General features: G+C 46.9%; 1 protein-coding gene across 1 annotated transcript; it reads right to left on the bottom strand.

The window, feature by feature from the left end:
• Window positions 1–373: 373 nt before the first annotated feature.
• On the bottom strand, window positions 374–27,428 carry HTRA1 (HtrA serine peptidase 1). Its single transcript, XM_042818750.1, has 9 exons — window positions 26,972–27,428; window positions 15,200–15,299; window positions 14,663–14,867; window positions 5,854–6,048; window positions 5,145–5,177; window positions 4,137–4,251; window positions 3,955–4,012; window positions 3,016–3,111; window positions 374–1,083 (listed from the first exon to the last, which is right to left on the bottom strand). Exons 1-9 carry the CDS (start codon window positions 27,426–27,428, stop codon window positions 915–917), a joined length of 1,428 nt encoding a protein of 475 aa, XP_042674684.1. The 3' UTR covers window positions 374–914.
• Between the last annotated feature and the right edge of the window lie 463 nt (window positions 27,429–27,891).

The raw sequence follows: 27,891 nt of genomic DNA on the forward strand, positions 1-27,891 counted from the left end.
CTACTCAAAACCAGTTCTTACCAAACACACACCAGCAATCAGATTGTTAACAGAGGAGCCTGTTTTAAAGTGTCTCAGGGCAGCCAGATCTACAAAGCTTACAGACATCCCACCATCTGAGAGATGCTCTGTGAGCACAATTAATGCGATAGGCAAACACTGTTTCAGGCAGCATTCGAGTCATAATGAAAACCAAATAAGGAAAACAAGCTAACAGATGGAAGACAGGCAACACTGGAGAGCCAACATGATGCACATACCAAAAAGCACTTTGCTTTGTGATGATTAAAACGAGGACATCCTTAAGGCAGATGTGCTGTTCACAAACAGAACGCTCCTCAGGGAGATGCGAAATGAATCACTCACAAAAAAGTACTGTTGAAGTCTTTTAATAACACTAGGAAAATATCATAATATTAAAATCCTGCTCTCAAGGGGTTATTTCGGTTGGGATATCTGTGTTTATAAGCCAAACTTTTTACCCAGTTGTGTTTTACTTTAAACCAACTACTCCTTTACAATGGCATTTCCAGTTAAAACACAGCTAACCTATAAATACCTGAATACCACAGCACACACTGCGTGCGTGGGTTTTGTTTAAATCTTAGTGGAAATAATGGAAAATCTATTCAACACAGGGAAGCAAATGTCGATTTGTTAAGCGGGGAATGTAATAGCCAGTAAAGAGTACATTGCATATATAATACAGAAGGAAAAATTATCGTCTGGAGTATGTGAAATTACACGGATCTTTGCACCTTAAACCTATTAGAAGTTATTCTGTTGGCCAATACTAATCCGCTGAAGAAGCAGAACGTTGGTCAGAAGTCTAACGTTTCCTGTACCAGCACAGAGAGAATATAAGCAGTCCAACGCTGTTAAAAGAAAACATGAAATCCAGCTCATGTTTCTGGTTAGGGATCAATTTCTTCAGGAATTACTGTTAACATAACATCTTCGTTACCCCTGCGAACAACCATGTTCAAAGTACTGTCCTTTTTAATAATGTCACTGACATCAGAGGCTGAAGTTATCGACTGTCCATTGATGCTTATAATCACATCATTGTCCTTCAGGCCACCACTGAAAAGACAAAGGAACAAGGAATTACTGTTACGGCCATTTCATTATCCTTGCTGTACTTTTGACCAAATCCAAAAGGCACTGGCTATTTCCAATTTCCCACCTGACAGCAGTTGGACAGAGACTCAGCAGGCCCCCAAAAAGCAAACAATTTACGTAGCGGCGCACATCGCTTGGCAGCCATTCATCCTACCTTCCTATTTTAAACATACACAGATCTAGCTCAGTCACCAGAAGCATCTGAGTGCCTATAGAAGCCAGACCCAACCACCAGACAGACACCAACCAAATGGGACCAGCCCAGCGTGGCTCCCCTGCCCAGGGCTGCCCAGACTGCTACTGGAACCAACAAACGGGGTGCTGAGGGATATCATCAACCACAGTGTCTTGCCTGGTCTTGCACAACAATCTGGCTCCAAGTCACGGAAATATTAACCAAGAAACCAGATCAGACATGATTCAGCCCTTCAGCATAATCCGTTTTTGCAAAACCACAGACCAGTCATAGGCCTCTTCCGCCCGCAGAAAATGCCTTACATGAGTGCCTCTTGTAAGCAGGTTGCCTCGGCCAACGTTGTCAGCCTGCTAACAAATCTGGTTGCCTACTTTTAGCTGTGACTTTCAGCATTTTCCCCAGAAAATCCATCCCTGAGTGCCTCACACTGACTCAAATCCCACGTAAGTGCTGCAGACTCCCTTGAACATCTGTCCAAATGGAGCGTCTTGAGTTTGCCTTCAAACTACAAGGCTTTGCCACCTCACTGTTTTACTCTCTTACTCTCACCCTCTGCTAACTATTGCTATCGCTGCAACGTTTTTTCTGCACCTTCAGTTTGGACCTGCATGTCAGGGCAGTTGGTACATTTCATTTGTAATGGAGCAAACAGCCAACAGAAGTTTTGGTTCACATTATAGACACACACTGGTATTCTGCATAATCAACCTTGCTAACAGGAATTATCTACAAAAAGCAGCAATAATTTAAAAAAACAAGCTAGACAGCTAACGTTACATCTTGTATTGACAAAAAAGGGATCATCCAACCATCCCCCTGTGATAAAATATGGTGGCAACGAGCAGCTTTCTCCCCACATCTTTGGTTCTACATTTGCTTCTCTGGTGCCACAAATTCTGTCTTTCTTAAATGACCTCCAGTTTCAGAAAATGGACAATGTTTCCTATTTCCTGCTCTGGATTACTGAGCGATTTCATATTGACCAAACTCCAGAAGGTAGGTGCTGCCAGCATGAGCCAGCCAGCCCAGTCCCACTGACTGGAAGCCTTCAGCAAGGCACCCCATGAAGCATGGCACTGAGCAGCCTTTGAGGTTCTGAGCAGTGCTGAGTAACACTAGGAAAATATCAGTTGGCCAAACCCAAAAGCTCTTCCCAGCAGCGTGGCTCCTGGAAAGGCTTCACGGAGAGGAATGTTCCATGCCAAAAGAGGATCTCACCTCAAACAGAGGTGCACCAGGAGAGCTATTAGGTTTGCCATTAGCAAGCACAGAAGTGCCTGGGATAAGTCAGCCACATCCTTGCAAGGCAGGAGCAAAATCTCCCCCTTTGCCCTCACACAGCAGTGACCTGCAGGGCTGCAGGAGCCATCAGCTCCAACTCAGCCCTGGCATTGGGAGAGCAGAGGTTTTGGAATTGATAGCTGAGAAAAAAGAACAGAGCTTTCATGCTCCCTGACTCCTTGCCCTTTCAGCTGGGAACTCTGACAGGGCTTTGCAGCAACGTGCTGGCACATCTACATTATTGCTGATCAAGGAATGAATGAAAACCACAAACTGATTTCAAGCTGACAACCTAATAACTATCAGATGGTCACAATCCTGTTCATTTAGCTTAACCAGGACAGCCAGCTAAGCATGGAACATTCTCTCCTTCAGACAGTGGCAGTGGTTTTAAGAAAAAAAGCACTCCAACTTACGCTTCAGCTGGTGTTTCTGGAATTACATCAATAACATAGGCCCCAGAGACAACGTCAGGAAAGTCTTTATGGCGATCTTTCAGCTCTCTAGCTTTGCTGGAAAATGAAGAAGCATCCATAAGAATATCGTGCCAACAGGGGGGGGAGAAAACCATGGATTTTTATTCAGTTAACATTTGCCAGCTGGGATACTTTACACATTTTGATGTGACACCTCACAATTCATTTTAACCCTTAAAAGTATATCTAGAGTTATTACACTTTTCCATGCAAATGGCTTTTACTGCTCATTTCTGTCAGCAGAAAAGACCAGCTGTTTTAAAACTTGGACTTTAGTCCTAGAAGATTCAGAACACCTAAAAAAAACTTTCAGTTTTCAGTGCTTTGTCATGCTGCTGATCCTTAGGCATACTGAAATGCAAACTGCCTGCTTGCTCTACTACAGAAAGTAGTAGCAGTCCATATTCTGCAGCCTAGAACACACAACGTGTTTGTTGACCATTCCTATTACCATAACTTGCTCTTTTCTGATTTGAGTTTGAAAAAGCAAGTCTACACAGAAGCTTCATTTCACATTAAGGTATCTTAATCAAAATCATTTCATACAAATGAAGCTATGCAGGGAGCTGCTGTGACCCTCGACCACGGTGACAATAGATGGCAGCAATAGCAGTTGAGCCCCAGCACAAATTAACAATTGCTGCATCTTCTCTTCTGAAGTGCTAAGGGAAAAAAATCAAAAGGCAGGGAGTTGCTGGACAGCAGTTCATACAAGAGCCCATAGAAGAATCCAACTGTGTAATGGACGCAGCAACAGAAGGGAACAGCAACTGGGAGGGTTGGCACCAGCACTCTTCTGTAGATTGTTAGCTTGATCCAAACGCATGTGAAACGACCTCAGCTCAGCAGGATAAAAACCATTTTTCTACTTTTACTTACCTAGGAGTTAGTGACATCATTCGTATGCCAATGTACTTCTTTTTGGTTACAGCCTTTCCTACAAAAAGTAAAACAGGTCTTCATTAATTTCTCTTACCAAAAAGAGAGCCTTGGGGGCTGTTGGCTCTCTGTTGGATCACCAGTATTATATCCATCTCTTTAACAGCAGTGCAGTACATTACCTTTAGCTTGTCTGTCGTGGGATTCCGTTAGGAATTTCTTGATTTTATCAGAGGGAATAGCAAATGAGATCCCAGCCGTAACTTTCAGTGTGTTGATTCCAATGACTTCACCGTCCTGGGGAAATTAGGAATTGTTGTTAGCAAAGGTGAAACATACATCTCAAAGTGAAAGGGATTATTTCTTCTGAGCAATCACAAAGACAAAGGTGCAAAACAATTCTGTAGCTGGTCTTCAGTCTTCTGAAGTTCCTTTTCATAGAATCATAGAATTGCTCAGATTGGAAAAGACTCTGAAGACGATCAATTCTACCCACAGTTTCATCCCATTTCTCTGAATCACCTACTGATATGAAAAGTATTCTACAAGTTTTGGAAAAGCAAAAGCTCTTCCCGGCAGCGTGGCTCCTGGAAAAGCTCTCAAATGGAAGAGCATTCCATGCCAAGACGATTTCACCCCAAGCTCTGTACCAGCAGAGCCAGTGGGTTTCCCATTAGCAAGCACTGACGTGCTGGGGCTGAGACAGAAAAAGGCTCTGGATTGAAAGAGCTAACTGTCCAACCACAACTTTTAAATGGCAGGTTACTAGTGCTGCAGTTTTTTTGCAAGTCAAGTAGAAAAAAGTTGCCAAGTTTCCAACGCAGAACCTCTGAGAAGCATTTTCTCCCCGTCTGGGGCTGACAGAGCTCCTGCATGGCCAGCTGGTTTTGCACCAAGTGCAAACACCTCACATTTAAAATGCACTTATTACTTTTCTTGCAAAGTACAGGCAAATTACTTGGGCATTACAAGTACCCCAAACTATGCAAAGTGTAAACACCTAAATAGTGAAATCGTGGTGCAGTTTGTGATTTGACAACAAAAACACAGACAAGCGATTAGTAAGTGCCATGTGAATTTTGTGTAGTCAGGCAAATATCAAAAGCTCTGAATCACACTTGTGGTGCACTTGTTTTTGTTTTTGGACCAGAAAGTAACAGGTTTCACACTAAGCCAACAAAAACTCTTACCAGGTTTACTAAGGGTCCTCCGGAGTTTCCATACTGCAAACAAACATGGAAAGAGCAGATTTAATATCCACCTTTTAATTCACGGCTCAAGGAATTTTTGAAATGTTTTCGTAGCAATTTTTTCCATTTGCTATTAAAGATATGCAATTTACAAATCCAAACTGTTGGTTAACATGCACTTAACATCCCCCCTTTTGTGCAAACACTTCAATCATCCTTCTCTTGCTAGGGTAACCTATGGAAGCTGGGGCTTCTCATTGGTTTTAACAGTAGTGCACTAGCAGCATAGAAGACTGTAATACAGCTTGGGAGCTGCAAGCAAAGACCCCCTACAAGGCCAACAGTAGACAAAAACTATTGTTTTGCCTTAATGCTGAAACAAACTTGAGTCCTTAAGCTAAGCGTGGCTGCTTTCTAGAAAGCATGGCAGATTTTGAGCAGATACTTATTTGGCAGAGAATGCTGCCTCCTCCCTTGCAAGTGGTAAGAAGCCGAAGGGAAGGCAGCCATTAGACTTGGTGTGGTCCCTTTGGGATTTGGTTTAATAACAATCAGGCACTGCTGCACTGCAGATGTCCACATTTGCGAGGATGAAAGAAAAGCCAGCTCTGCTCACTGTACTTAAGGACTGCATTACTGGAGGAACTTTCAAAGCAACTATTCCAGAAATCTGAGAGCCCAACGGGCCGAAGCTCGAGGCAGGACCTACATTGATGATGGCATCTGTCTGAATGTAGTCCATATCGGAGTTGCGGAGCCCCAGCTCCTTCCCTCCGCGCTGCGTGGTGCTGACAATCCCTGTTGTCACCGTATTTTGGAGCGAAAATGGACTTCCAATGGCAACCACAAACTCTCCAGGCCTCAAGTCTCCAGACTGACCAAGCAGAAGGACTGGCAATTTACCCTACAAATGGAAATAAGAAGAAAAGAAACATTCATACGTCGTTAGGACATTACTATGCAGGCAGAACAGAACTGTTCTTTAACGGAGTAGAAGAAAAAAGACTGGAAGGGTGCTTTTGCCACAACAGGTACCCATTAAATCAAAACCAAATGAAGACCAAAGGAATATTTGTGTACTGCTGTACAAAGCAAACATTCGTTGATACCAGGAAGGAGTTGTTCCCAGCAGCTTCTTGAAGTAATTAGCCAACAGCTGTTGATGTAAAAATAATATATTCCTTAAGAGTGAATTCTAAAGGGAGTCATGAAAGCAACAGCCAGAGTGTATCAAACAAACATGTGTGTAGTTAAAAGCATTTCATATTCCCCTAAGACAAGAGCTAACGTTTCATCTATTGTTCAGTAGACAACTGGATTGCCTCCCACATATCTAGGTGTCCTCTGAAGATGTGAGGATTTAAAGACTTCCGAGTGTTTTTACGACAGTAAGGGATGCCGTTCTTTCCTTTCAAGATCTTATCTCTAAACATAAACTATCACATCATTAAACTTTTTTCCCCCCCAAGACAGAAAACATTCCTAAACCCAGCATCAACGCAGAGCGCCGCAATTTACAGCAATTAGAAAAGAAACGAATTAAAAAGCAATGGTTGGACCCAACACCCTTGTCAAGGCGGCAGATAAACTCAGCATCGTTTCTCCAGGCCATCTGAAGAGGACACAGCAGATGGTTCAAACAAGACCAGTAATGTCCCAGTGTCCCTTGAGAGCTGCTGATAATGGCAGGGAAGTCCCGCAGGCCTCCTGCTCACAGAGTAATTAAGGGCATTCTGAACGTGTTTCAAAGAAATGCTTTGCACTGATGTATCATCCGCTTGCACAACACTGCCTTGGGTTTGCTTCATGTTTTTAAAAGTCAGTCTACACTCTTTTAACGATGTTACATGTTTGTAACTCTTTCATGCTTAACCCTTTGTCTAAAGGATCCTGACCATTTCCAGGTACTTAACCGCGGCACCAGATCGTTTCCATCATTATCAGTGGATTAGGACATGCATCACTTGAGGCTTCAGTTTAAGCATCCTGCAGGAATAGAAAGGTACTGGACCCTAAAAGAAAACAGGAATCCCCCAAGACAGATCTTTTGCTTGGTAAACCTGAAGACAGGTTTCCTCCATGCCCATCCAACTGAAAAATCCTTTCCTTTGCACAACAAGCTCAGCCTCCCCCCTTCCTACCCCCCAAAAAAGGCATTAATACAAACTTCCAAAATAGGTGACTAATTCCAGATGCAGTGGATGCCCCATCTATGGATTAACTTAAACCAGTTTCGAAGAAATGGGTAGCGTATGCAGTTTTAATATAAAAGGTATCTTTAAGGTATTCCTGAGCTTTGTCCCTAAAATGAAGGTACAAATTGGCTTAATAATCACACTGCCATTGATCTCTTACTGGAAGCCAGCAGAGGTTGTCTTTTTAGCCTGTATTTATCCCAAAGCATGGGACTTACATGCCTAAAGTAGAGGGGTTTATAAAAGCAGACTGTGTGCTTACAGAGCAAAAAGGCAAGGCAGCATTTAGTATGTCCTGATTATTTGTAGATAGCCCAAGGTAGTGATGATAACTTTTCTTTAGAAGTCAATAAAAGCTGAATCACAGCTACACTTTGGCAAAAGAGAAAATATTACACATTTGATTTGGAAAACAAGAGCTAGCTCGTTAGTCAATTTTTGTCATCAGCAGCTTGAAAGACTGTACCAATAAATCACCCACAGGGACAAAAATCCACTGAGCAAAACTGAACCAAACGCACATCGCTTTGTATTTGTCACCTCTGGTTTCAACATCAAGTGTCCCAGGAGATGCAGTGTCCAAAAGTAAAAACAGGAGACAGCAGTTGTGTCCCTATGTGCTGCCACAAAAAGACAGGACTCACAGCTCCAAGATTCAACCAGCTTCATTCTGAGGATCCTTTATCCAACTGCGTTACAATTCCACCAGCACCACTATGCTCAGATGAACATATTGTTTTAATAAAGCCCATTGCCAAACCCCAGACAAGATCAGATGCTCTATGGAAACTCCATCTCTCGGTCTCAAGATGACAAGAAATAATTAGCCAACTGCTTGTTAAACAGAATGACTTGGAAGAGCAACAGAACAGGCAATGCAATAAAGAAGAGAGAGAGAGAGAGAGCAATCCCAAGCTTGCAACCAAGCAGCACCATCCCAGGTCAGCTGTGCTGAGCAGTTCATAACCTCAGAGCACAGCCCTGACTCCCCTAGCACAGGACAGCAGCAGCACGAGCTGTGCTGGAAGCACACAGCTCCATATGGGTATTGTTTGCACAGAGGGAGCACCCTGGCCCTTCCTTGCCTCCAGATGCTATTAAGCTGACGTAGCACGTGTTTCCAAGATGCCGTTGATCCAGAAGTGCATCTCTTTCTGGCACTGCTTTGCAAACAAAAAAAGACAAGTGGCCAATGCATGGAAAGCAGATGCTTTATAAAGAAGGAGGGCATTTAATCAGTAAACAAAATAGACAAGGGACTATGAAGAAAAATCTTTCATTAACAGAAACACCTGATTGGTCGCACGCAGAGTTAAGACTTAGACAATCTTTCTCAGTCACAAAAACAGTCAGAAAGCCAAAATTTTGGCAGCAGAAAGGCAAAACACGGAGCAGTCTCTGACTAACACAGTTATTTCTTATTGTGCTGAGTTTTCAAGCCTGTGCCTATACTAGTCGGGCCTCAGTTCAAAGCCCAGCGCTGCACGGATTGGCGTGGGCCATCTGTGTGATTCAGCACGCCTTCTGGAAAGAGTTAGGGCTAACCTTTCGTCTGCTAGCAGCAAAAACCTACTGCAAAAACTGCCTTGCTCTGCACATTGTGACATTCAGCTGTGGAAAATGTGCCCTCTGTGCAGCACATTTCTAGAGGCGATGTCGCCTAATGTAAAAATGCATTATGCCAAGTTAACCGTAAGTGACATTAACACAGTTGGTTTGCCATATTGTGTTCATCAACGCAACAGAACTGCTTCCTGTTTTATAGCCCCATGCCAACACACCAAAAGAACGAGGAGGATGCTGAGCACACTTGATAAAGAGCTACAGGACCCATGCTAAAAGAAAGACAGAGGGACTCACGCAGGTTTTCACAGAACCAAGGCTGGAAATGACTTCACAGATCTCTGAGCCCAACTTCAACCACCCCCACCATGCCCACTGCCCACATCCCTCAGTGCCACATCCCCACAGCTCTGGAACACCTCTGGGGATGGTGACCCCACTGCTCCCTGTGCAGCTGTGCCAGTGCATCACTGCTCTTTCTGATAAGAGCTTTTTCCTAACATCCAACCCGAACGTCCCCTGGCACAACTGGAAGCCATCACCTGTCCTTCCAAACATCATCTTATCGTGTTCTCTGCAAAATTAACAGCACTGCATGTAAATATTCCCATCAGCACCTCTGTAGGTACATGTCAGGGAGAACTGGTTACGACGAATATATCTACATCTATATATTTCCAATGGTTTTAAATTGGTGAGCTTGCTCCCTAACAGTGTGATGCAGCTGCAAATCATAATTGTCTTCACTCAGCTACGGATTTGCCACAGCAGTTAATTAAAAACATAGGCTAACCAGCATGCCCTGCAGTGCTTGAACACAGAGCCAGAAGCACCCAGCACCTAAACCCAGCTTTCCCAGTGACTCACTCCATGACCTTGGGCAACACATAACTTGCTTGCTCTCCCTCCATCTTTCATTAGATTAACCCTCAGGCGCCTGCTGATCGGCACTGACTCAACCAGGCAAATCTGCAAGCGCACAGAAATAGGACTAAACATGCAAACCCATAAGTGGCACATGACTCACTGTTTACACCCAGCCGGAGAGGGAGCCATTAATTAGCGCTAATATTTTAAGCCTCTCTCATCCCGAAGTGCTCCACACATTTTAATATAGGGTTTTGACTCAAGCCTTGGGTAAACAGAACTCCCACGAGATGTGGCTTCACCCAGCACCAAAATGCAGCCATTGCATGTGCTGAAGGGCAAAACACACAGCCAGATGTTCACCAGGGACAGCAGCAGAGCTGGATTTGGGCAGAGGACAGCCACCAGTAGTGTCGGTCATCAGTGAGTGTTGGGTTGGAAGCTTTCCATCCACAAAACGTGTGAACCTGCCTCTACATTGGCACTGAACAAAAGCAAATCCCATCTCTGCACAACCATCTCCTTCCACCAGGGATCTGAACAGTTCACAGTTCAATAAAGCAGTGAAGAGGAGACAAACGTTTTGGGCTCTATTTCCGTTAAGGAGTGACAGATTGCCTCCATGCTTTCCATGTTTAGGTAGAAAAGAAGCAGATGTTTGTTGTGGTGCTCTAATTCAGCTGTAAGCAACCCTGGCAAAGCACGCAGCTTCACTGGGAACTGTATTCTGCTCTCATTAACAGAACTATTTAACTTTCAGAATACGTTATGGCAAAACAAAAACACAGGCCGTGAGCTTATGAAAATGTGGAGTGTCATCTACAATCTTGGAGCTATTTGACCGAATGCCAAAGAAAACGAAAAACCCCAACTGAACACATTACAAGTCTCCAAAAGTATTTCATCGACAGTTAGAAAAACAAAACTGAGTTTCCTTATCTAAATATGGAGCATGGGAAGCTTGCAGGAAAAAAAGGCCAAACGCTGTCTTGCCATGTCTCTGGGACTTCAATGGCCTGGCAAGGCACTGCTGCTCTCCCTTGAAATAAGATGTAGTAAGGATGAAAGCTCTGTCCCTTGCAAAGGCTGTTTTCAACACGTGGGGAAGGAAGCACACGTGACAACATCCTCTGCTCTTAAGATGGAAATAATAAAAATAAAATTAAAAAAAGCTTTTTCATGGATAAGAGAGGGGCACAGGGCAGACAACCACCCCCATGCTGCCACCCAGCCCAAGGAGCATCTGGAGCTCACACCCAAGCCTTTCCCATGCTGTCCCATTTCCACAGGTCCCAAATGCTTCTGCGACGAAGATGAAGGCTTCCTTGTGGGAGACTCGGGAGGAAGCAATGCAATATCCAGTGACAGATTTCCAAGTCAAAATGAATTGGAGAAAAGCCACTGACATCTGGAATTCAAGTAGTTTGGTTTCTAAAAATGCGAGCTATTAGAATACTGATACGTAAACAGGAACGCTTGCTTCCCAGCTTCCTGCAGTGTGTACACACAGGGAGAGAGGCAAATCCCCTCTGACCACAGCCATACAGAGCCTGCATTGCCTCACGAAACCACCAAAGCAGTGAGGGCAGGAGGTCCTGTTGACTTAAGAGCACTGAACCGAGTGGCTGTTAGTACAATGTTGGAAAGAAGCACAAGCAAAGAGCTGAAACACGACCGCAAAGCAGAGGTGCAACACCAACCCGCTGCTGCTGTGTCGCTTGGGTGCCAAACCCTTTCTAGGAATACAGAAGCACGCAGGTCTGCTTGCACTGAGAAAAGAAAGCCTTCACACCTTGGCAGTCAGTGGCGAATACCTCAGGGCTGCTTTTTAATTCTGCAGAAAGAAGATATGCCCTGAAAGAGCCATTCGTAGGGACCAACCCATGGGCAGAGGCAAATCTGCAGGGTGAAACAGGTCCCCATGTGGAAGGATAGTTCCCATAACTGTAAGCCACATCACCTTCAGGTTTAACACAGCTGTCCCCAACATGCTGCCTACTTTCAATATTTCAGCAAATTGCTCTGGTTTTCAATGGACATAAGAAATCATAGGATGGCTTTGGTCAAAAGGGACCTTAAAGATCATTGAGCTCTAGTCCACCCCTGCCATGAGATGGCTGCCTCCAGAACCATCCAACCTGGCTGTGGGTACCTCCAGGGATACCACTTCTCCTTTTATAGACTGTGAAAATAAACCTCTTTGAGAATTGGAAGAACAATCCCAGCATTTCTGTTCCTCACTGACTTTGGTATGTTTTTAAATGAGAATTTCATCAGGGAAACTGTTTACTCTTGCTGGTGCCTAGATTTCACCGTCCTCTTTAACTCCCTACTCCACTGAACAAAACCAAATATCTTTTAGAGATGTCCTTGGCCAGATGTTCACAGCTTAAAGAAAAATACAGTGCAAGCTGCTGTAAAATCTTAACAGCTTTAGGAACACCAGCTAACAGCCTCAACTCATACTTCAGGCCCAGCTCTGTTCCTAACCACAGAGGCATTCTTCAGCCTTCAGATCCTGCCTTAACACGCCACAGAAAAAATAGAAAAAATAAAATGACATCGTTGATGTCACCTTCAAATAACATGTTCAAAAGAGACTTTGCCTCTCACTTCACAAACATTGTTGGGGATGGCTTTCATGCTGCATCTAGCTTTGTAAGGGGTTATTTGTACTGTCACACTGACTTCCTCAGTTATCAAATAAATCAGAACTCAAGAGCTCCTCAGATGAAACAGGCAGGGCCAATGGGGGAGCAGCACACCAGGTGGAGTTGTACAAAGGATAGGGTGCTTACCGAGCACACAGCAAACTACAGCTATCAAGTTATGTTCTGCCCAATTTAGAGCAGAGTCCTGCTGCCCAAATGAGTGTGTCCAGTTGCCATCACACAAGTAAGGCAGCAGAGCCCACTCGCTTCCTTCTGCAGCAGCTCTGCCTCCAGGCATCAGCTCTTCCCAACGATCCTTTCCATCATAGATAGCAATGTCAACATGTCAACACATCAAGAAATCTCCTGCTGAGGTAGTGCTGGGTGGTTCCAAAACAAAAAATGCTCCCCAAGAGAATCTGCAAACATGAGTGAGCTGGGTTGCAATGCTCACAATCTGAAGCACGCACTGTGCTGGCCAATACATCAAGCCAAAAACACCATCTTGTATCCTCAGTTAGCACGCTGCATTCAGAGAATTCTGTATAAATAATACCTCTAAAAGACACTGCTTGTCAGATCAGAATCATCTATTTTTGTCTGTTCTGTGGCTGAACGCTGAAAGAGGATTATTCCTTGGAATGATAAACACATGCAGAATGACCTGAGGTGCCATTCTCAAAGGAAGGACACGCTTATGCCCAAAAGCTCAAGTGATGGAATAAGACTGTGATCGGCACTTCATTACATACCTGCAGAATTCTTTAAAAAAGAAAAAAAAAAGAAAAAAAATAAAGATGAATATCTGTCATCTTGAAGCCCAACCAGAATCACCAGTTCAATCCTGCTCAGCAGCCCTTTCCACTATCGGCGTGAAATCTGCCTGCCTTCCCTTTTTTCCAAGCCACTTTCCAGGCTGCAGGTGCCCGGCTCTCCCTGGGGCTGTGCTCACTGCTGCTCTGCACGAGCTTCCCTGGGTCCTTAAGCGCTCACTGTTTGCACAAGTGAGGCCTATTAGTTTTTAATAAATGCACTCAGGCTCTTCCATCAGGCACTGCAGTGCCAGGGAAATTTTGGAGTGATTTTTTCAGGGTGTCAGATAACACAAAACTCAATGCCTGCTCCCTCCTCATGGCCTCAAAACAATGTGTTGCATCAGCTCAGTGCCTCCTCCCCCTCTATCTCTGAGTTACCAGTTACTCCCTTCTCTGCAGCCCGCTTTCATATTACTTCTTTAATCCTCAGCAAAGCAGGAAAATATTTTGGGGATAATTTTTTTTTGGCCACATTGTTGATAAGAAGGTTTTAAATAAGAAAAACCTGACAGAGCCTTTAAACAACAAAGGTGGCGAGGGAGCAGCCCTTGGGTCATCCAAGAGTTCTGCATCAGGCATCTGATTTAGTCACAAACTCTGGAACAAACACTTCTGCCTCGCTGGGGAATAGCTCTGAACTAAAACAACCCTGCAAGGTCTACTGAGTCACGTGTTTCAAACAACAGATGACTGCCCGTCAGCTTTGGAGGTCGTTAAGCAGAAGCCCAAAGAAGGGAAACCAATATGAGCAGCACCTCAAGCCATCACATGCATCTGTGTTATGCAGAAGTGTTTCCACACAAGATCCCCCGTGCACTCCATATGCACAACCACGTGACAACTGTTCTGCTATTGCAGGAGGCAGAGTAGCACTGAGAGCCACAAGTCTGACACTGCTGAAGACTGTGGGAGGGAGGTTCCATTCCAGCTTCTTTAGAAAACCACCTGCAGTGGAAGAACATCCTTCCACGTTGGCTTTAGCTTGAATGTTTGAGATACGTCCTACAGTAGTTCTGCATTTTGCTATCTACATCTGTGTGGTGCAGTCCTTCAGAGGCACAAACCTACCTTCCTAAGCCTACCTTCCTATCTCTGCCAACCGCAGGGGAGTCCTCCCACATCTCCTCTCAAAGCAGGAGAGCTGCACTGGCAAAGCATATGCAGATTAGCCATCAAGCTGTGCTGCTGCTTGTTTTGAGGATGCACACTAAATGCTAGGTGCTTGTTTGCATGACACAGAGAGGTCCTAAGATAAACCATTACCAAAGCCAAGGTTGTGGCTGAAGAAATGCATGCCCACCACATTTGCTCCAAGATTTGTCAAAACTCAACACCAAACCATTGCTCTTTCCTTTAAATTAGCAACAGGACATCCTCTTTTCTGAAACAGAGGGATAAAATGCGCCTTGCTCACTGCCTTCACTCACCTGAGCATCTATTTTAATTAGTGCAATGTCAGCTTTCTCATCAACGTCTTTAATTTTAGCTTCGTATGTTTCCCCGTTCTTCAGCTCCACCTTCACCCTGTTCTTGTTGGTGACCACGTGTGCATTGGTCACTATCAGCCCATCCTCTGAGACGATGAAGCCCGAGCCACTGGCAACAGGGATCTCCCTCTTGGAGTAAGGAAGTCTGAAAGACACAGGGAATAACAAACATTTATCTCTGCAAAAGCTTGCAGGACCACAAACAGTGCACAGCCAAAAGGAACATGGTAGATTTTGATGCTTTAAGGTATCTGTTGTTACTTTCTGTCATTAATAAGGCAATGCACATGCATTAGTTTAAACTGGGGTGGGGTTTCTTATGCTAGTTTTTTTGTTGTTGTTGTTTTTTTTGCCAGGACTCTGAAGTTATTTCTAATGCTTCAGCATGACACATCTGTCAGCTCAGAACCCTCTTTGCTGCTGTCTCACAGTCAGCTGCTTGCAGGAATACAAAGTCAAGCTGGGCATGGTGTTTACTTGCGGAATAACTCGATGTGAACCACAGCAGGAGCGATCTTCTCCACCACATCTGCTATAAAGTTGTACTTGTGCCGCAGGCTATTAGGATGTTCTTGGCCTGAAATAGAAACAGAACACATGTCATGAGTTCTTCAAGTGACGGGAGAAGGATCATTGCAAAACACCTGAATTGAAAGCACTGTGTGGGTCTCTCTCCCTTCCTTCCAAGTCAGTTGCAGCACAACCCTTGCTCTGCAGTTTCCCTTCTGGCTTTTTGCACAGCAAGCTCTGCTGTTACAACAGAAAACCCTATGCAAACTTCTCATTTCCAGTGCATGCAGCTGGGCCATGGGGCTGCAGATCTGCTGCACTGGTGTCTGCGGGCTGCAGCACCCTGCATGGAGCAGCCCCTGCTCCAGCCCGTAGGTGATAAGGCCCTAATCCCTATCTAAGCCTAAAGGTGGGAAAGGTTAAGGTGGGTACAAAGTTTGTGTTGCCTCCCAGTGAGTCTCAAAGCCCAGCCCTTCCCAGGCACAAAGACACAGAAGCTCCATGCATTGCCCTCAGTCCACCAGCCACATGGAGGAGCAGATCCCATGGACTTTAGAGCTATGGAAACACCCCTAAAGCTATAAAAATAGATACGCACATGGAAACAATGGGACCACAAAGCTTTGCATTCCTGGGCAGTGTTGGAACACAAAAGCCCATGGTCACCGAGTGTTCAAGAAACGTCACTGGGATTTCCAAAAGCAACTGGATGCTGAGCTCCTATTGTAGCCAACAGAAGACCTGTCTGCACCATCAGATGTCTAAAAAGCTCTGGAAAAAAACAGACTGGTCTGATGCATCTCCCCCTTCTCACAGTTCAGAACTTAGGTTAAACCAGGAGCAACTCAGCAGTCTGGCACCCTGAGGAGCACCAAATATCACATTTCCATAGAAGCAAGAGAGAACATCCCCTGTTGTCATCAGCACTCTCATTTTCTGTGATATACATGTAAAACACAAAGGTGATCTGTGTGACTTCCAGATGAGCATTACGTGCCACGCTGCACCGTCCACCCCTGCCATTTGGCTCCTAAATCTGCAGATTAAAGCAGTAAGCAGCTTGGGGATGCTGCAGGTGCTCGTGACAGCTTAACAGGAGGATTTATTTGCAGAACCCTGGGAGACATGGGACTGTGCTCTGAAACCATCCTGTTTATCCATATCCGAACCACTTGCATTACCTGTTGATACCAAAGCAGATAAATCTGAACATTTTTACCCAGCTGATGGAAAAAAAGTAATCAGTTTCCAGAGGAGTAACTTGGGAACGAATCATTGGTGCTCTCAACCAGATACTGGTTTGTTTCAGGGTGAAAACCAGGTTTCAGCTGACTCAGTAACACCAGCTGGCACATATTGCCCTCAGGCACTGCATGATGCTCAACCCAACCCAACCACTCACAATCCTATCTCCCCATTTGCACCCTCTGAAGCACCTCAATTGCTTCTAATGCAATCAAGGAGCAACAGCAGCAGCCACCTCATCTACTAACAGTTCGGACATGTTAATCTGCTCAACGACTCAAGCACGTGCTCCCACCTATTTTCCTCTAAAGCATCGTCTGACTCGTGCTTAAGCGGCGATCCTTGGATTTAGCACCAGAAAGGCAGAAGGATTAGCAACCTGATTAGCCAACACCTTACCCACCACAGGATTTACATTTCTCTTTATTAGAAACGCCTAGGAGAACCGCATCGTAAAGCTGGCAATGTTAACTGGAGTTTCGGGAAGCTGTAGAAGAATGAGAACCACGCTGAGAATGAGCTTGAATCCATTCGCTCCCATCAAACAGAAGCTCAGACAGATTATCAGACTGGATTAACGTGACGTGGGGATAAAACACCACGGGGCATGGCCGCATCCATCAATATGCTTTTTGATCACAGCTTCCAAAATCATTTTGCCTTCGTTGCAATGCTGCAGGCATTTAAAGGTCACATCCTGCCCTTGGGAAAGAGAGCCGCCACAGATGGGGGGGGATCTGCACAGGGAACACAGTCTTGTTTTTTTTTTAATGCTCTCAACCTGTTTTTCTTTCAGCATTTAGCTATTTGAGAAGAGCTGTGCATGGTGAGACTGCTAATGCTCCATCAGTTTGAGCCTGGAGCTGCAATGGCCAAGACCTGAGCAGTGATGCTCTTCTTGCATAGAAACCAGTGTGGGCCGTCCCAGACGAACTGAGTGAGAAGGTCAGAATTTTGGACTGTGAAAAAGTTAGGTAATAAATACTGATTCATGGCATACTGACCTAAAAAGCTTACACCAGCTCACCACGCCTGTCCTTTGCTTATGTATTAGGAATTCTTGCATTGTGTAACACGGTTTTGCAACAGCTCTTGACTGAGTGCCCACTTAAATGGAAAACACACCTTTTTTTTTAAGCAAATAAACAAAAGTCAAAGTACTATTCAGATGGATTCATTGAGGAACACCAGCAGGAAAAATCCCTCAGAACTGGTTTTCAGCATCATACAAAGAACATAAAATCTACAAGAAATGGTGCAAGAATTAACATGTTGAAAAACTCTTGTGTATCTGTGGAATAGTGCCAAGGGGGGATAAAAGCAGACCAAAATGGACACCTGTGTGCATCCAGTTTACCATTACATATGCACTCAATGCTCATCCCAGAGCACTGCTCTTTGGGATTACTGAGCAGTGAGCTGAGAGGTGCAGTTCCCTTTCCTCCAACAACAACTTCTAGGCCCAACTTTATCTTGGATTTGAACCACCAGCAGGCACCAGCTCCTACAGGGGAGCCCAAACTGCCCTGCAAATTGCAGCACTACCAACCTAGCACGAACTAATGCTCATTCCTCATCAACAACGTGGCAGCATGCAACCATCAGCAGCCACCAGAGAAAAAAGCAGAGAACTTTGGGACTTCTGCAGGAGATGCATTTCTCTTCTCCCTAACGAATGCATTTGTCAGCTCTGGTGATAGCTCAGGGCTTAGCAGAAGAGACTGTTTGAAGAGTGGAGCAGGTTGCACTCAATATCCTCTGCGTTCTGACTTATGGGGCAGGTCAGAAAATCATAGAGTGGTGTGAGTTGGAAGGGACCCTTAAAGGCCATCTGGTCCAACCAGCCCTGCAGAGAACAGGGACACCCAGGGCTCCATCAGGAGCTCAGAAGTAACCCCAACCTGTCCCCTGACCTCGGGTGTCTGCAGGGATGGGCACCACCACCTCTCTGGGCAGCCTATGCCATTGCCTTCCCACCCTTATTGTGAACAACTCCTTCCTTATATTCAATCTATATCTTCCCTTTCATTCCCTATTTCAACTGATCCCTAAAACATAGATTTCTCTCTTAAAACACACTTCTTAGGGATAACCACTGTTGAATCCATGCTACCATTCTTCCACAGTTTCGTGCATCTTTCTTTTGTATTCTAACCCAAACCCTTCTGCAGTTAGGTTCCTAGTAGACTCACTTTATCACTTTGTGGGTTTTTTGGTAGGTTGGTTGGATGTTCCATTTTAAAAATCAAGAGTTGGCTTGAATAAAGCTCTAGTTCCCAAATACCTTCAGGCTTCAGTGTTCAGATCTCTGCAGCCTGCTCTCTGCCTATTTATATGCTGTGATTACTTGTTTTGTATCGTTTTTATTGAACTATTGCACAATGCCCCAAATGCCCACAAGCGTGGTTAAGAAACTTTCATTAATGCCATTAATAAGATGATTGTTGTGCATTCACTTAATGACCAAAAACTGCCTAAGAAAACATAAATAGGTTACAGCATGAAAAATTCCCAAGGCAACTACATTTTCAAGGACTTCAAAAGGTGTGCTGGCTGCCAGCCTCTGACCAAAAAGGAAAAACCTCTGCCAACTGCCATTAATGGCACTAATATCAGTAAACAAACTGCTGAAAGGAAAGGCTGAATCCCAAGTCATGGAAAAAAGCACATGAGGCTGTAAACAACTGAAGGAACGTGGTTTCACATGGAGGAGCCAAAAAGCATGCTAAGATCTAGGTTTTCGTTTCACAGCTGCAATGATGCTGTAATGCTGATACATACTGCTTTTGGTAGTGTTTGGAGCTAAGCTGAAAAGATGCTTTGGAGATAGAGATCTAGCAGATGTCACCTCTCCCCTTCAGCTGTGAGAGCTGCATCTGCTCACACAGGTGGACCCACGTCTCATGAGAGACTCTGCATATGAAGTTGTAGCAGTAGATCTTCTCCCCATTCAGTTTTCCTGAGTTTTCAAGGGGAAACCATCACCCAGGCAACTGATGAGTTTCAGCTCTAACTGAATGAGATATGAGAAAACCTCAAAGTTTCACACTTGTCCATAACACAACTCACCTGCGGGCAACTACCAGCCAATTTCTGCCTTGCACAAACCCCTGGCTGTAATCAACCCAGACATCTTCATGTTCTTTTTTAAGTCAAAAAGCTCAGATTCAGCCTGGAACGAAGACTTCAGTTTCTTTAAAACCTTAATTCCCCTAAAGATCAACAAACTTCCCACGAAACAAAAGTCATCTAGGCAACTACCCAGGAACAACACGTATATTGCAAAGGCTGCTGCAAAAGATGCTTCCATGCAGGCTGCAGGGAGGGTGGAGCACCTCCTCCCACTTCACCCTTAAAGGTGCCTCAATGGACAAGCACTACGCTCCATCTTTCCTGGGGAGCCAAATTTGGGCTTGCTCCGTGAGCAGTGGGAGGACTCCATGTTCAAGGCCAGGTTGGATGGGGCTTTGGGCAACCTGGTCTGGTGGGAGGTTTGTCCTTACCTATGGCAGAGGATTAGAACTGGATGACTGTTAAGGTCCCTTTGAAACCAAACACTCCTATGGTTCTATGACAATCACCCCATCCACCAGACCCATTGATAGCACCCTGAATATTGAGATCTTGGGGTCCAGGGATCCAAAAGCAAAGCCTTGGTCTCCCTATGGCCCCAGCAGAGCTCCAGCACTCATGGGGACAGCAGAACCGGTGACTACTGACACAAACCACAAGATCGTAAAGTTTGACTTGGAAAACTTCCACCCTCCCAACAGCACTGCAGCCATCAGTGTCTGCACAACTGCCATTAATACCATATAGGAAAACATTAAACCTCTGGCACTGCTATGGAAATAGAAAGTGGAGGAAATGTGCTTTGCTCACACTGAGAACGGCGCTATCAACACTGCTGGAGAGGCAGAAGGAAAAAGTGATGTGTGGGATGATCCTGCTGCCACTTCTTAACATAAAACTGCAAGCCTGAATATTCTGCTTCCTATTCAAGGGTGAGTTGTGTAAGACGCCAAGAAAGGATATTATGCAATGAAAATAGTAGGGAAAGAAGAAACAACACTACGTATTGCAGGCAATCTGCTCAGGAACAGCTCTGAGATCAGAGGAGGGAAGTTTGAGTGGTCTAAACCGCAGAAGCACGGTAATAAAACCACCATTACATCAGTATTATTTTTCCTGCATAATCAAAGGCGAAAGAAACAAAACGTCACTGATTTCTGAGAAGAAAGTCTATATCTCCGTGACATCCCCAACAACAACAAAAATATTTTCATAGCACTAAACGAGGGCCATTTCAAGCACCTGACTCTACCAAACAGTAATGTGAACAAATCCAGCATTCAGTCAACACATCCCCTGCAGCAAGAACCAGGACAAGACTGAGGTGAGAATGGGAAGTGAAGTTGCTTTTTGGCATGAATGCAACTTGCACCAGGCTGGTCTGGGCTCTGAGCACCTGATGGAGCTGTGGCTGTCCCCGTTCACTGCAGGGAGTTGGGCCAAATGGCCTTGAAGGGTCCCTTCCAACTCCAACCATTCTATGATTCAAAGGTGAAATAAAGAACCCCCTCGAGGTAATGCGCTCAGCTTTCTTGTCAGGAATTCCTATGCAATTTCAGATGTAAACCTAAAAATTCAGGCCAGCCAGGAACACTTGGCCTGAAGGCAGAATAACATACGAGTCAGGGAGAATGCTGTGTTGCAAAAAGCAACTGCTGAATTGCTAGAGAGATGTCAAACAGTTGGAACATTCCTCAGGAGCAGCAATAGCTGTGTGCATCCACTGTATGGATGGATGCCTTTTTTCAATATCTTACTTGAACAATATTTTAAGTCAGCTTTGTTACTTACACACACTGACCATACAACGTGTTTTATATGTGGCTCGAGGTGATTCCTCGACACAGCATGGACAAAGCAGGCAGTGGGGCACCCGTGGCTGCAGCCCCGTGGGAGCAACCTCAGAATGAAGCACTTGAGAAAACATAACACATCCATAACTCTCTCAACTGTAATTAGCAGAAATATACGACCAAAAGCTCTGTAGCTGGTGGGGGCAGAAGCACGGGAAGGCTCCAGCAGCCTCATCCAACGCAAGAGGAAGCAGCATCTCTCTGTAAACAAAGTGCAAGTGAGCCCAGCTCCTGCCAAGCTGCTGCAGGAACACGCCGTCCCTGGGCACTGCTACACAGCAAGGACAAGTGATGGGGACAGCAAAGCTTGGTGCTGCTTGGCTGTGCCCTGTCTCAAAAGCTCAGAGGCCACAACACTGGAGAGGGGGGGAAAAATATCCTTTAAATTTAATTTAAATAAATTTAAAAAAAAAAATAAGCAAACAAAACAAAACAACACAACAGCGATTCAGGATGAGAGGGAAAAAAAAAAAAGTGCCAGGTTCGAAACCAGCATTAACAGCAGTCTTGTCTGAGCTGGAAACTAGGGAATATAAGTCAGGTTATGGAAAAGAGTCTGCCTTATTTCCTGCCGGCAGATGAAAAGAGTATTTCAGGCAACGGGTTAAGGCGGCCGTGGCATTCTCTCCTCTGCCGAAGGCTGAAAATACAGCAGATGAGTCAGGAATTGCTTCTCCGCTGCTTTTTCCAGCGTTCGGCCCCTGGAGCTCAGTGCAGCTCAACGAGGCAACAACGAGCCGGTAATGCCGGTAACCCCGCCGGCACCCGACAGCCGCCAGGTGCTGAGCATCCCCTCCTGGTTCTCAAAGCTTCCGAGTCTCCTTCTGAGTACGTGAGAAACGTCCGAGAGGAGTGCCCAGGGAAGAGACGATTGCTTAATTGCCTTCTGCTCATAGAAGCCAGGGTAAGAAGGCATCAGAGAATAAAACGTCGAGTTTTCTGTCGTGTTTTGTTGGATGTGTTTACATTTTCTCCAACGAGAACCCTTAAAAACCCCTCGTTAGATGCAGGCTCTCCAGCCACAGGCATTGGTGTCACCACTTGGCAGCAGCAGGACTCTTCCCATGGTGACAGCAGAGAAAGACTCAACCCACAGACAAAAAACCCCAAGCGGCCATAAAACCTACATACCATCCTTAGCCTGGGGTTCCTAATGGTACAACACATAAATCCAGCGTATCTCCATCACAAAGGCCGAAAACATCCACGCATCAGACAAGTCCCACCACCTCCACCAATACTTCCTACACACCTTTAAAAGCCCTCTTAGGAGCAGAACAAAACAAGGCTCAGCCACGCTCTGCCTGTACAGAATTCTCTCTTTTCCCAGCACAGAAATGGGCTCCTGGGGGCTGCATTCTGGGGTGGAATGGTGAGACTTGGTTGGTTTTCTTGTCCCTCCCCCCACCCAGTGCTTGGTCCCACCCGTTTGCCTTCTCTAAGGTCACTTTCCGCGGGAGCAGGCTGGCATCCATCAATGCTGCTTGCAGACCTTCCCCCAGACAGCAGAAATACTCATGGAAAAGAAAGATCATGGAAAATGGAGCAGCAGAAAAAACCAGCAGAGACTCAGAACGGCTCTATCTGCTCCCAGCTCTGCTCCTGCTCGGTGCTGACCCTGAGCAAAGCTCTCTATCTTCCCCTGCTCCACCCACTGGTTATTTGTCAGCAAAAATCAGTGCAAACGCAACTGCTATCAGAAGCACGGGGCGATTTTTCGTTCTTACCATAGTAACTCTGTACAACCAATGCTTTTACTGCAAAGTCTGCAAAACTTATCCAGGAACTGTCCCAGTAGAGTCAGTTTGGACTGCAATTGGACTTGATGATCTTTTCCAACCTTAGCAATTCTATGATTCTGTGATTTATCTCCAGGCACTAAATGGTAGCCGAGACCTTCCTTATCACTGACACTTTAAAGTGACACCATTAGTGACTTGAGTCCCATTTTAGAAGCTAAAACATAAGTCTCCTGCTACAAATGTGAGGGAGATGTCTTCAACCTGCACGCAATCAATGCATTCCACTACAGCCCTCAGACCCGAGTGGCTTGAGTGTGAGATTTTAGTTCCATTCTGCTCTCTGGAGCAAGGAATCACAGGGAATCACAGTGACCTGCATCCAGGAGGCTGAACCGATTCTCACCGCGTTCCCTACATCCTGACTGCACACCCACTGCTGCTCATCCATGGCTCCTGGGGCCCTGGCATGGCATGAGAGCAAGGAACGACTCTGATTTACCACAAAAGTCACATTCCACCACGCTGGTGTCTATTTGTAGCGTCATTTTCTTTCGCTCTCAGCTCATGTAAACTCACATTTGAAAAATATTTTCCAGCTTCTATTTCTTGGACAGCAGATTCTTTCCTCTGACTGCTGAGGACAAGCAGCCCCATCCCATCCAGTCTCCTTAATGGGCTCCTGCTTACTCACAGCTTTTAGCACTCCTCAGGTACCTTTACATCTCAAAGCCCAGAAGATGAAAGCATGGAACCCTTCCTCGTTCCAACTCCACACTCCTGTTTGAAGTCAGAGTTCCTCCCAGTTCCTGGGAAGGAAATCTGCACACGGGAGAGGGAAGAGGTGAGACCACAGCTCCCATCACTCCCAGCCCCCCCTCACAGAGCACAGCACTCAGCTCTGGAGTTTTTCATCCCTCTCTGGGGAATTGCTTCTCTTCTGGAAATACGTGGCTGTTTATTTCCACTGCGCTCGGCTGCTTTTCCCTCCCTCCCATCCTCCTGCTGCAGAAGTGGAGCAGAGGACGAGGCCTTAAGACCACCCAGATGTGAGCACTGAGCAGATGGAGGGGCCCAAAGCCACCCCTGGGGCAGGAGCCTCTGTGCACACAGCCCCTTCCCAGCCCATTTCACATGTGCTGAGCAACCTGCAAAGCTCAGAACATTTCTCCAGCACATGTGTCCATGGTCATCTTTAGGGAAACAGCTGGGAGCCTGATTCACAAGAACAGTATCTGCTCTCCTCTTGATACATCTCTGGCTTCTTTCCTGACCTCCCCAGAATGCTGAGTCTCCCTTCCTGCCCTGATTACTCATCACTGCACATCACAACACTGCCAGAGCACTTGGCCCAACAAGCACTGCAGGCAGAATTTAGGCAGCTCCTACTACTTTTCCCCATTCTTTGCTGTGTGGATTTCGTTCTAATCTTGTTTTGTTGTTAAGGGATCAATTAATGACAATTCTAACGATGTGAGTTACAAGCAGTCAAGAGGAAAGTTGGGAACTGAGATCATCAACGAGGAACTTTTCTGTTTCTCTGGTTAAAGGTCAGAAGAGGAACGTGGGTTCATCTGCGTGCAGCTCTCGGAGCAGGACACAGAATCACACAACCATAGAACCTTTAGAGTTGGAAGAGACCCCTGAGGGCCATCTGGTCCAACTCCCCTGCCATGAACAGAGACATCACAGCTCCATCAGGTTGCCCAGGGCCTGATGCAGTCTGGCTTTGGAAGTCTCCAGTCTGGGGCATCAACCACATCTCTGGGCAACCTGTGCCAGTGCCTGTGCCTCACCACCCTCACCTTAACGAGATTTTGAGAAAAGACCTGTAAGATCAAGCCCAACCATCAACCTATCACTACGAAGCCCACCATTCAAGTGGAAGGAACATTGGAACCACAGAATGGCTTGGGTTGGAAGGGACGTTAAAGATCACTGGGCTCCAACCCCTACTGTGGCTCAGTGCCCCATAACTCAGGCTGCCCAGAGCCCATCCACGGCCTCAGGCACCTCCAGGGATGGGCACCCACAGCTCAGCACAGCAGTGCCAGGTTTTTCTTACATCAGCTCTAAATCTCCACCTGTTACGATGAACAGATAGAAATATTTTATCAAAGATAGCTCCACTGAAAATGGGACTCGAAATAAAACTAAAAATCAACAACTCTTTGGAGCTGCACATGAGGCATTGCCTTCTACCCCCGGGGAGCACAGCACTGCAGCCTGCTTTCATTTATTTTGGGTCCTTTACATATGAAACAACTTTGTTGAACGCTGGGAAGAACCACATGCTGCTGCTCATCCTCCAGCACCTTTCTTTTGTCCCTAATGACTGAGCAAGAGGAAGTGTTCAAGTCCAGGATGGATGGGGCCCTGGGCAGCCTGGTCTAGCATTAAATGGGGAGGTTGGCGGTCCTGCATGCAGCAGGGAGGTTGGAGATTACGATCCTTGAGGTCTCTTCCAACCCAAGCCATTCTGTGATTCTGTGAACAAGAGCTGCAGTCCCTACAGCAGTGCTTCTACAGCAGGCAGCCAGGAGCTGGGCTGGGTCAGGTCACGTCCAGCATCCTTCATGCAGCAGAGGGAATGTCCTGAGCTCACAGCCCAAATTCTGCCCATGCTATGCAGAACAAGGTGTAAAGCAACGCTATCAGTTTCATTAATTGAGAATTGAAAGGGACAGGAGGGAGGACAACAATATCACGAGGCATTATGTTACGCTGCAGGTCAGGAAACCTTAGCGTGAAAGCTGCGATTGTGTCGGGCATTAAATGCCAGCAATGTTTCCAGGAGCACAATGCGGTTCTCACACAGAGGGGGAACAGAGGGATGGAAAATGGGCTGTATGGATGGAGACATTGGGAGCTGGAGCTGTACAGCAGGACCGGGCCCTTCTCTGTGTCCTGCTGGGGATTGGGGGGAGGTGGAGAAAAGACTACAAGCTGCTGCTAAACAAAGTGCACAACTGGCTCAACCCATACTCAGAGGGTCAGTCCTAAGGGAAACGGAGCTACTCAAACCCTTCTGCCACTCAGAAATAGGCTTAACTCCTGTTAATTAATGAGCACGTGTGCACCGAGTGGCTCAGAACGAAGGCGCAGCTGTAGCTTAACAGATTTAATCCGATCGGTGTTAGGAAGACATCCTCCAGGCTCATCCTGCTTATCCCTGCACCCAGCAAAGTGAGAGCAAAGCCCCGGCGGTACATAATAGTACACAGCAGAAATACCGAAGGAAAACCACGCCACTTGTTGCTGCTGGAGATGCTGCTGCTTCTGGACCGTCCTCTAGAAGCACTGAAGTCAGCCTCAGTGCTGCTCAGCTCCACGTTCCCTCCTCTCCAACAATCCCATTATTAATGAGCACCGCTCTGCTAAATCGGGCGCAGTCCTGCTGCAGCCACTGGCTGTGCCCAGCTCTAACGGCGGCTGCATTCCTGGCTCGATTTCCCATGGCATTGCACGGACACAGCGCTCGGATGAAAGGCTGAAAGCGCACTCGGCATTTCATAGCATCCTTGGAGTTGGAAGGGCCCTTTAAAGGCCATTTGGTCCAACTGCGCTGCGATGCACGGGGACACCCACAGGTGCTCAATGTCTCGTCCTCTGACCTCGGGTGCCCGCAGGGACGGCCCCCCACGGCACCCCTTTTTGAGGCAGAGGAAAGCAGGGCACAGCGGCCGATTTTCCGAGCGGGACGGCGGATTCTTTCCCCCTGACACTTGGCAGCCTCGGAGCGCTGCATTCTTGCTCCGCTTTCTCACCGCGCTCCAGCCCCGACCCGAGCCAAGGTCCTCCCCCCCGCTCCACGCACTCTCACCCCTTACCCTGCCCGCAGGCTCCGCGCTGGATGGCGATGATGGGCGGCTGCCGGAGCCTCTCGGCACGGCGGCTGGCGGCCCGCAGCTGGCAGGGGCTGGCGTAGGTCACGGCGTCGCTGCCGCACACGGGCTCGGAGCTGGCGCACACGCAACGCCCGACGGCCGCCCGCTTCCTCACCGTGCCCGATGCCGGCACCCCTCCGCCGGGCGGCACCGAACACCGCAGCCCCTCTCCGCAAGGCGGGCCGCCCTCGCCGTTCCCGCACGGCTCTCCTTCCTCCGCCCCGCAGACGCGGCAGCAGCCGCACGCGTCCAACACGGGACCGCCGGGGCAGGAGGAGGGCAGCGAGGGGCAGCGGGAGCGATCGCAGCGTTCGGGGCAAGCGGGCGGCGGAGGGGCGGCGAGCAGCAGGGCTGGCAGCAGGGAGAGCAGCACGGCGCTCCGGCACCACGGCGGCAGCATCGCGGCGGTGACGGCGGAGGGAGGCGGTGGAGCGGGATTTAAGCGGCGGAGCGAGGGCGGGGCGGGAGGAGGGACGGCCGAGAGCACGGCCCAGGGGGGTTGAGACCCCTCCGGTTGGGGTTTGGTGGATTGGGGGCGGGGGGGGGTTTAGGCTGGGTGTTAGGGAAGGATTCTTTGGGGAATGAGCGGGCACGGATTGCCCTGGGAGTGAGGGTTGTGCGACGCGGCCAGCGGGCGTGGAGGGGTCGGACTCGAGGGTCCGAAAGGTCTTTTCCAGCCTTCATGGCTCTGTGCTCGTGGCCCCCGCGTTTATACCCTCGTATTACAAATACCAGCGCTCAGACCATAAGATAAGGGCGGGATGATGGGGACACGATGCTTACCGTGCTGCCCGGTTATCCGAGGGCACAAAAGCACCGTCTGCAGAGCTGCGATCAGAGCCGCTCACAGCTGCTGCCTCCCG

Source organism: Centrocercus urophasianus, unplaced genomic scaffold (assembly GCF_019232065.1).
Source record: "Centrocercus urophasianus isolate 14NV4802_14NV808 unplaced genomic scaffold, USGS_Curo_1.0 seq_17, whole genome shotgun sequence".
NCBI lineage: Eukaryota > Metazoa > Chordata > Aves > Galliformes > Phasianidae > Centrocercus > Centrocercus urophasianus.